The following is a 10,986-nucleotide window of genomic DNA, read 5'->3' on the forward strand; positions in this document are numbered from 1 at the left end:
ACACCACATTGAAATGATGTATGTGGGAGCTACCATTGACGATTTCAAGCTATAGGGCATGGAAGTTATCAAGGGGCCTTAACAAAAAAGAGAATATTCCCTATCACATTCCATGGGCAAGTAGTGAAGGTTAATAATGTGCTATGCATACTAACATGATGACCTTTGCCAACTATAAAAAGAAGGCATTTTTCAAAACCATTACAATCTATCCTTTTGCCTAGTCAGAGTCATCCAACTAAAGCCTTAAGCTCTTTACCTAGAATCTATCTAGACTGCCATCTACGCTTTATAATGGAAGCATACCATTGGATAGAACCATCAATAGTGGAATCAAACAAATCTCAATTCTTATCTAATTTGTTGTGTACTCTCAAATTCTTTGCTCAGGTTTTGTTTGATGTTCCATTTAAGTTTCACACATGTTAACTCCAATTGCTTAGTTGTACAAATTGTTGCCTACTTATTGCTACCACCCCACTCTTGCTACCCACCCTATTATTGACTCTCATCCACTAGTCTTTTGAGAGAGAGAGAGAGAGAGAGAGAGAGAGAGAGAGAGAGAGAGAGAGAGAGAGAGAGAGAGAGAGAGAGAGAGAGAGAGAGAGAGAGAGAGAGAGAGAGAGAGAGAGAGAGAGAGAGAGAGAGATTTCAAATTTCAAAATTGGTAGGTTTGGAGGATGCTCTAACCTTGGGAGGCCCTCTCAACCAAAACCATGTATAGTATATGTATGTATCATACTTTTTTATCAAACACATGCCCTGTAATACATTGCACATATATGTATGCATGCAACATCCTATATTAAATGCATATCTTTTGAAGGTCCTTAAACAATGCTTGCTATTTTGTTGAGCTTATCACATGCTAGTCAACCATTTAACTTTGATAATATTGCTAGATTATGTTTTGATAAGCAATTTTCTTGATAGTTATCTATATAAAATTTCAAAAAGCTTGCTAGATTACAGTTGATTTGCTATTTAAAGCATCCTTGCATTTTGGTCCTACATGCAAGTTATTGCACATCAAAAACAAAAAGTAGATTGCAAATCAACCTTGACAAATAAGAGAGCTATATTATGAGCTTAGGGTTTTAGGAAATTCAATTCCCTTATTAGCAAATGAATATTCTCTAGAAAAAGCAAAACAACATACTTTTGTATCATCTCAGGTCCTTACAATAAGCTTTTTTGACTATCATTACTATAATTTAGTGTTTGTGGTAGTATCTGTTGGATCCTCCCATTGAGTGATGAAGACATTATTGTCAAAAAGGAAGCTATAGTCTTCAGTTAGATCATTCAAACTTTCTAGTGTGCTTGCAAAGAGAGGAGGGCTACAAGTGCTAGTAGTAATGGTAGAGGTTATGCCTTCTATAGTCTTGGTGGTTGTGAGGCTTGCAGAAGGTTTGGGAGAAAAACTTCTAATGCTTGTACTTGAGGAAAATGTTATCGATGAGGAGCTTGCCGGTGAGCCCACTTCTTCAAAATGATCCTCATTATGTTTGCCAGGGATATCTTTTCTATCTTCTTTATGTTTGCTCCCTCGCCCTTTATCTTTGTCTCCATCTATCACCTTGCAATCCATTCCTTCTAGTTGTGATGTCAAAAGAAGAACCTAGCCATTCATATGAAAAAGGGACCATGATCAACATTTTGAATGAGTACCAATGTCTATTTAAAGAAGAACATTTATCGAAACATATAAATTTTGAAGTTCATTGAGGTAGATGAATAAAGGCATTTTACTCATAATTATAACTCAAAAGTGATTTCAAAGAAAGTAAATGGGCGTTGTAGTGAGTGTGCACACACATACACATGCACACACACATACACGTGTTCATGTACACACACATACACGTGTTTTGTTGGAATTGCAAGTGTGTTCTCTCTCTTTAATGAATATGATCATTGAGAGTTTAAATTGCTAGTCCATGTATACAATTTTAGACATATTTCCACATATGAATTTCCATTTCTTAAACTCTGCACAAGGGAGCTACCACATAGCTACTATTTCGCAATGGGGAATAGAATTTGTAGGCATACACATTCTCTTAGACACATCTGATTCCTTTCTAGCACTACAACATGCTAAGTATAGCGTAGCTCCATGGAGAAGCTTCTCTTAGATATTCTTGTTAAAGACTATGAAATGGGAATAGCATGGAGTCTCACAATGGAAATCATAGATAGCCTTAGGTATGATCCAACATATGAATTCCACATGAACTTCAACATACTTAGCCAAGTGTATGTTATCCTGGTCCCCCATTGTAACAAGTTACGCATGTGGATGCTCCCTTGTACAAACTTCACTTGATGTTGAAGGCTACTAGAACCTCTCACACACACACACACACACACACACACACACACAAACACACACACACACACAAAATAACACATTGAGGTGGATTATTGCTAAAATATTTATATGTGTCTCTTTGTCCCAATACACGTTGGAGGCTTCTTTCTAGTATCACCCCATTGTAAGTTGTAACAAGCTGCGTATGGGGAAGCTCCCTTGGAGAAACTTCCCTTGATGTTGAAGACTACCAAAATCACACACACACAGCCACTCATTCACAGGCATGTATGCACACGCACGTGCGTGCGCGCACTCACGCACTCTCTCTCGGCAGTGATACCTCGAAGTGCATTATAACTGGAATCTGGATGTGCGTCTCACTCTGTCATGCCAGACCTTTGGAGCGTCTTAAAGAGCAGTGGTAAATTAAACGCAATTACAGTGGACTCGTCTGTGTCACCTGGTTGAGAAGTATGAGTTTTACAGGGAGCGACAAAAGAAAAATATCGAGCCGATGGCGATGTACGCATGATGTGCACCGAGTGCGTGCAGCTGGCTCCAGAGTCCAAACCGAGCAAATAAGCTAAATATCAGCACTGGGAGGATGTGGGCGATTGATCAGGAATGTGTAATACAGACTTATAACATGAATCAAGAGAGGTAGAACCCACCAAATCGCAGCTGTGAAGGGAATATCAAACAGGCGCACACACGCACACGCGTTGGTTACCTGAGCTTGGAGTTTTTCGTTCTGCTTGACAATCTCCTGGTATTGGGACTTGAGGAAGAGGTAGTCCCTCTCGAGCTGCTTGTTTTTGGAGCGCGCTCTTCTGTTCTGGAACCAGATGGAGACCTGGCGGGGCTGCAGCCCTAGCTCCGCCGCTATCTGCACCTTCCTCTCCGGCTCCAGCCTGTTGTCCATGTCGAAGCTCCTCTCCAAATACGCCACCTGCTCCATGCTCAGCCTCTTCTTCTTCATCATCACCAGCTCCCCCCCTTGATCAGCCCCGCAGCTTCCCCCCATCAGTGGCATGGTCAGCTCCGGTGGCCACAGCACGTTTTGCTTCATCAGTGCGTCCATCGGATCATCCTCGTCTTCCATGAATCCCGCTTGATCCCGCTGCGCCATCCCCGCACTTGCTAATGGCTTCTTGCATTCTTGCCCCTGATCTTCCATACCTGCAGTCACCACATCAAATTCCCCTTTGCAGTGATCTCATTCAGTGCTGCATTATTGTCTGTGTCTATGTGATTACTCGTTACCAGGGATGCAGTTGCTAACGGCTAACGGGATGAATTCCTTGTGAAATTGAACAATTCTGATTTCTATTCTATTTCCTAACTTGAGGATATATTCCTAATGGGATGTATTCATCGACAAGCTGAGCTATGTCTGCTGTCGATGGCAAGCGATGTAATTGCAGTCTTTGACTGTTGCCAGCAGATGATAAGGAAAGCACCGATACAAAAACAAAGAAGGAGAAAAAACAAACCAACCAATGGAGCTGATGCAATGGGACCGATTCAGCATTACTGATCATATCGTATGACAAGAAGGGAGCTTTATAAACCTGGGTAATCTCATCCTAAGCAAATGGTCCAATGGCTAATGAGAATTGGAGGGAGGAATGGGCCGACCTGATGAAACCTTTGAGAGGACTGTATCGATGGCTGCAGTATGCGATGTACCGACAAAGCAAAATGCCATGGGGATGGATGGCAGGTAAAGATCTCTCTCTCTCTCTCTCTCTCTCTCTCTCTCTCTCTCTCTCTCTCTGTGTCGCTGTCTCTCTCTCTCTCTGTGTCTCTGTGTCTCTCTGTCAATGGCTGATCAATCTATCCCTTTCAGTGGAAAAACAACTCTCCAGAAAGAGAGAATCGAGCACAAACAAAGAAGAGACAAGGAGTCACCCAACGACAGGTGGACGTGGTCCCGGTCAAAAGGCAGTGCACATGCACTCAGGTCACATGGTAGAGCCAGGAGCTGCTGACACCTGGCATCTGCTTCGAACAAACAATATTCCTCCCCCCATACACAACACACACACACACACATTCTCTATTCCATCCTCATTCGCGTTCTTTTTCTTTTGCCTCGGCTTTCTTTCCTTACGTCCATGGGCACTCCAGGCTCTTACACGTAGCAGCAACCAATGACCATCTCGCATCCGCATGATCAGCACAAGCTTTTTCCAAGGCCCAATGCAAGGACACTTTCCCACTCAGAGTTTCAAAAGGGATCCAGAAAATCTTTCCTCAAGAGCTCATTCAAGAGGACTTTCCCACACTGAGTTTGAAAAGGCACACAAGACGTGGGTAGCCCCGTTTCATGCACATCATTCTGCCAAGTTCAACTTCACCTCCCAACTGTGTAATCCAATAGCCCTCAAATCCCTTGGTAAGTCGCCCTTGCATGTCCTCTTGACATAATCCATGGGGCATTAGGGGCTTCAAGAGTCACAACAATGGAACTCCTCAACATACGGCCACATCGCAAGTCACCATGCACATCATACGTAGGAGAGCATTCGAGATCACATGAGAGCACAAGAGCACGGGAGATCACAATCGAACTTGCCATGCATGGCCCATCTTGAAGGCTAAGGATTCTATTCATAATCCATTATTATCTACAAGACGAGTAGGGGCATGGGTGATGTAAATCTTGGTTTGCTATGTGCACGACTAGCTATCCATGTGCTATTGTTCCTCATGCACACCTCCCCTTGAAAAAATCTTGATGTCCTCAACGAGCAGGAAACACAAAATCTCACCATGCAAAATTTGACTTTAAACTCATAGAACAAAAATTCAAGGGTCTTAACACAACTCACTATCAAGCTAGTGAATGTTTTCTGACTAGGCCCTTCACCCAGTCTCATTGTATTACATATGTGGAACACAACCTTCTGAGTATACAACTACACCTCACCTAGTGACTCAATTCACAATTGCGGAATTGAGTAGAATAGTGATGACTAGAATCACCAACTTTATTCCACACTTCAATTGTCCAAGTGTAGACTCTATTTCCATTCATAGAGTGGAATGTAAACCAGAAAGAATGGGTTGTGCACCCCTCAACTACCACATGGCATGACAATTTAACTGTGTAGAGTTCGTGAACTTGACCTTTAACATTTAATCAAATGTCATTGCAAGAGTTGAAAAGAATTTCAATGTCGATTTTATATGCCTTTTGAAAATTTTTTGAGATGTCAATATAAGTAAGGATATGAGCTTTGAAAAAAGCATTAGGATGAGTGCCGATATTTTCACATATATATATTAATGATTATAGCAATGTTAGTATTGACACAACTTTAAAAAGTCTATGATGAACATATCAATGAATATACCAATTCTGGTAAATTAGTTTGGCCCTTGCATGCTTGATGGATATTATTTTTAGGAATCAATTCCACAAATTTTGAAAGATTACACACAATAACATAGTTGAGACAACAAAATGCTGAAAGGCCAAATAGTATTGGTCTTTGTATTCAATATATACATGAGTATAGATAAATAAGTAGGTCTTCAAGATTAATAGATGATTCTATGCCACTAATCTATATGTATATATTCATATGTAGACGCTTATGTGACATAGATTAGTGATCATATTAATTAGACAATCTCTATGATATTCATAAGCCTGAGACTATAAGGAAAAATTCAAATGTATGACAAGGTGAGGCTGCAGTAATTTGTACCAACCATCAAGCATTTAGCAACAATCAAATCATTTAAATCAATGACTTAGACTAGCACAACAAGCCAAAGCTTTGGCTTAGGCTAGGATCAATTGATACCAAGTGTTGAAAGGAGTGAGCCCTGAAGTGGAAGTATGAAAGAAGAAGTAAGAGGTATGGTGGAAGGAGCAAGAGCAAGAGAGAGAGACACACACAAGATGTGGGAACTCCAATAGTCACAATGTGTGACCAGCCTTCCCTTTATTCAAATGTCACTGAAAGAATAAAGAATGAAGTGACAGTGATGGGCACTTGCCACCTACAGTATACAAGTGTATGGGTATGCCACTATTATCAGTGTAACTAATATATGGGTGGCTAGGAATAGGTGCCTTTATCCCCAACAACCTCTCACTTAAAGGCGAACGTGTCCCTAGTGAGAGAGAGCAAGAAAAAAGTGACAAAGTATAAATGTACATAAGTACAAGGATGAGGAAAGGCATCATCTCATCCAACGCTATTCAATTTTCTAAGGAAGGAAAAATGCTCTACTAAGAAACTTTTAGTAAGCAGATACGCTGGATTTTGGTCTATTGAGATCTTGACAAGCTCAATGGAGTTGTCCTCAATGACATCTCGAATAAAGTGGTAACACACCTCAATGTGCTTCGTCTTTGCATGAAAAACTAGATTCTTGGCCAATTAAGTAGCACTCATAGAACCTGAATACAATGTAGGGACCATATCAGTAATGCCAAGGCTGCCACCAAATGGCATAACCAAAGAGCCTTCTTGCAAGCCTCAATGGTTGCAACATACTATGCCTTTGTAGTAGATAGGATCGTGTATTTCTATCGCATGGATATCCAAGAAACAACACCTCCAGCAAAGGTAAAAACGTAGCCAAAGATGGACTTCCTACTATCTGCATGTCCTGCATAATCAGAATCATTGTATCCTATGACTCTTGTATCTTGGCAACCATAATAGATACACATAGCTGATGTGCACTTCAGGTACTGCATGATACCCTTGATGGTATTCCAATGTCGTCTACCACATGTAGCCATATAGCATGCCACAACTGCCACTGCAAATGCTATGTTAGGACGAGTGGCTATCATGGCATGCATCAAACTACCCATTGTGGATGTATAAGGTATCTTGGCCATCTCGAACTTCTACTCATCAGACTATGGATAATCAACATGACTAACCTTCATGTGAGAAGGTAAAGGATAGCCAATAAGCTTAACATCCTACATATGAAAGTGCTTAAGGACCTTCTAGATGTACTCCTTCTGTGAAAGTAGAGGAGTCCCTTAGAGCGACCACATGTAATGCGCATCCCAAGAATAAGTGAGGCATGTCCCATGTTCTTCATCTCAAAGCTCTTCTTGAGCTAACCTTTCAAAGCAACTCATCATGAGGACTCCTAGCAATCAACAAATCATCCACGTAGAGGATCAAAATCATAAGGCTACCATCATGAGCCTTCTTCATGTATAAACATGGATCTATATCATTGTGGAAATATCCTTGTGAATGCATAAAGACATCAAACTTGTGATACCATTCCCTAGGTGCCTACTTAAGGCCAGAAAGGCTCTTCCTTAATATGCACACTAGGTGTTCCTTGATAGGGTCTACAAAAATTAGGTTGCTCCATATAAATCTCATCGTGTGAATCCCCATGAAGAAAAGCCCATCCATCTGATAAAGATCCGAGTCAAGCTGAGCAACCAAAGCTAGTACAAAGCGTAGGTTAGTCATTTTCACAACAAGAGAAAAAAATTCATCAAACTCCACACCATGTTTTTGCTTGAAGCCCTTAGCAATCAATTTAGCCTTGTATCCTGGCTTGGGGCGTCCTCCAATGATACTTTTCAACTTTTAGACTCACTTGCGTGGCAAATCATGCTTGCCACTAGGCAAAGGAACCAAATTTCACGTATGATTTTTCTGTAGTGAGTCATACTCTGATTGCATGGCCCTCTCCCAAGAGTGACTATCACCTCTGCACAACATGGCCACATCATAAGTAAGATGATCACTAGCATCTGTCACCATAACATAATCTATAGAGGGCCCAAACCATACAGGATGTCGTCTATATCTGGTAGACCAGTGGGCTATGCGGCCTGTATATCTTATGGGGCATCAGGGACTTGGGCCCCTAGAGCATCAGTGGCATTGCAGGCTGTTGTCTTGCTAGTTGTATAGTAGCAAGAGACTCCTATTGAAATATCACCTTGAATACCTCAACAACAGGCTCAAGCTACTTATTCATTTCCTCCTCATGGAAAACAACATCATGGCTGCGAATAACCTTCTGAGCCTATGGATCCCATAGGTGATGGCCCATCTCACTTGCATCCCCATAACCAAGAAAGATGCATTTAGGATCTAGCTTATTACACTTGTCCTTCGATACATGACTCATAACCAAAGACACACAAATGAGCATATGAGGGAGGTTTTCTAGATTGTACCTCCTCTACAACTTGATAGTCAAGAGCGGTACATGGGGACCAATTTATTAAGTGCATGGTAGTAGTAACTACATCAGCCCAAAAATACTGTGGTAAGCCTATCTAGCTAAGTATACCATGAACTTGCTCCTGAATTGTCCTATTCATATGCTCAACCATACCATTCTTTGGTGTGGTGTATGGGGTGGTCAACTGATGCTTAATACCCCTCTCATCACAAAACTGCTCAAAGGCTTTAGAGACATACTCAACCCACCCTATTATTTGACCTTAAGCATTTTAGCCTATAGCCAGACCGGTTCTCAATCAAAGCAAGCCGACGTTGAAAAGTAGCCAAGACTTCCGATTTTTGCTTGATAGGATATACCCAAAATTATGTGTATAGTCATCAATGAAAGTAACAAAATACTTTGCACCACCTAAATGACTTGCAGGGCATGAGACTACATACATCCGAATGAACAAGAGTCAAAGGCTCACCCATGTGTGTCATACCAAAATTTTTATGCGTATTGTGTATCTGCTTGCTATATAAGCAGTGATCACAAGACTCAAAATATTTATAGTCAAGGGACAAAAGATACCACAAACATGTAAGCGTTTTTATTTCTTTCAAGGATATGTGGCTAAGGTGTCAATGCCACAAAGATACACGTGGAACTACATCCACTACCAAAATATGGTCAACTGACCTAGATATAAGCAAGGAGTAGAGAGTATTGGACTTAGCACCACGTACAATGACAAGATTCCCATGGCCAATCTTCCATGAGGAATCACCAAAAGAAACTATATAAGCTACATCATCCAAAGTGCTAATAAAGATAAGGCTCTTCGTGAGAGTTGGCACATGATGTACATTATGAAGAGTATACATGAAACCTGAATCAAATTGCATAGCTAGACATCACCAATACCAATTATCTCCAATGGCAGGTCATTACCCAAATGGGCATATCTGATCATACTGCAATAGGAGTGAAACCACTCTCTTTGAGAGGTCACACGGAAGGAAGTCCCTTAATCTATCAACAACCAACACTGAGTATACCTTGACAAAGTATTAGTCAGTTGTGAAGGATTAAGAGAAGAAGATACAAGTATGAAATCATCATCAGAATCAGTTTGCACAATATTAATCTCCTCAATCTTAATGCCTAACTTGCTAGGGACAATGCTGTGATTATTATTTTTGTCCTGTACTTTACCCTTGCCCCTTTTCTTGTGCTTGTCTTCATACATTCTATGGCACTACGGCCAAATATGTCCTACTTTTCCATAGTAATGACAAGTCAATGAGGAGTGATGGCCATGGAACTTACTAAGAGACTGTCGAGATGACTGAGAGCGAGACTGTTGAGAGTCTCTTCCATAGCGAGTATTACTGCTCCTACCACTATTGCCTCTAAATTTCAAAGCATGAGGGGTGTGGGAAGCATTGAAATTCTTTTTGTTAACCTCTTCAGTCAAGAGTACACTCTCTACATCCTACAACTGTACCCCATCAGTAAGCATGTTAACACACATAGTAGTATGAAATGAATCCCATGATTCAGGTAATGCAACTAAGAGAAATAAGGGAAGAAGAGTACCCTTGAATTCAATACCCTGTGAAAATAAATGATTGATTATGGAATGGAACTCATTTAAGTGAGTTGACATAGAAGTGCCCTCCTTCATGCGAAGGTTCATGAGTTTCTTCAGCTAATACATCTGAGAAAAGCAGGACTCTACTAGGCATAGACATTGCAAATCTTTTCCCATAAGTCCCATGCAAAGTGCTCATTAGAGAAAACATTATAGAACACCTCCTTCGAGAGGGACGATATGATAGTGGACTTACATAGCTAATCTAATGTAGCCCAACCCTTTGCATCAATAGGTTTGTGCTTGACACCCTTATGTTTCAAAGGCCTAACCTATAATTTTTGCACCAAACTTCGCTATATTTGGGCCTTCTAGTAGTTGTTGGTGTCATACATCTTTTTAATATTAAAGATAGTACTATCACTCAAGACATTATAGCCATAATGAAGGCAAACAAGTGCACAAACTGTCAACGCAGACTGTTGTAATGATTGTAAACAACCCTAAAACCATTGGTAAATCAAGTTAAAAACAAGGGGTACTAACCAAGTAATGAACTCTCCACAAACTCAATGCAAAGAACCTTCAATAAACTGTAATTACAGTATGTTGAACATGAAGTATACTAGTAAGAAATCAATGCCAAAGATGGGCAATCACTGATATAAGACAAACTATGACTGCCAAGGAATAGCTCCAAGTAGTAATGAGTGAATATGTAATAGGCACAAAGAACTACCAAAGAATTAGTGTGTTAGACTGAGATACATCCCATAGGCATAACCATCATGCATAGAGTGGGTCTCATGGGTAATAGAAGGGACCAACTAAAGGCACAACAGATTGAGCAATGTAACATAAGCTCAATACATAACCAACCAAGATTCATACATCA

The 10,986-nt window shown here is 40.6% G+C and overlaps 1 protein-coding gene across 5 annotated transcripts; it reads right to left on the reverse strand.

The window, feature by feature from the left end:
* Positions 1 to 1,054: 1,054 nt before the first annotated feature.
* LOC148014657 (homeobox-leucine zipper protein HAT7-like) lies at positions 1,055 to 4,082 on the reverse strand. 5 transcript variants are annotated; one of them, XM_087667250.1, is made up of 3 exons: positions 3,956 to 4,082; positions 3,048 to 3,496; positions 1,055 to 1,621 (listed from the first exon to the last, which is right to left on the reverse strand). In XM_087667250.1, exons 1-3 carry the CDS (start codon positions 4,023 to 4,025, stop codon positions 1,208 to 1,210), a joined length of 933 nt encoding a protein of 310 aa, XP_087523376.1. In that variant the 5' UTR covers positions 4,026 to 4,082; the 3' UTR covers positions 1,055 to 1,207. The 5 variants fall into 5 exon arrangements, with proteins under 5 accessions (XP_087523376.1, XP_087523377.1, XP_087523378.1 ...); XM_087667251.1 differs by lacking the exon at positions 3,956 to 4,082 and adding an exon at positions 3,815 to 3,946 and having other exon boundaries at positions 1,056 to 1,621; XM_087667252.1 differs by lacking the exon at positions 3,956 to 4,082 and adding an exon at positions 3,811 to 3,948 and having other exon boundaries at positions 1,057 to 1,621.
* Between the last annotated feature and the right edge of the window lie 6,904 nt (positions 4,083 to 10,986).

The sequence above is a fragment of the Lygodium microphyllum genome, chromosome 25, assembly GCF_053477565.2.
Source record: "Lygodium microphyllum isolate KBCC chromosome 25, Lygodium_microphyllum_v1.1.10, whole genome shotgun sequence".
In the NCBI taxonomy this organism is placed as follows: Eukaryota; Viridiplantae; Streptophyta; class Polypodiopsida; order Schizaeales; family Lygodiaceae; genus Lygodium; species Lygodium microphyllum.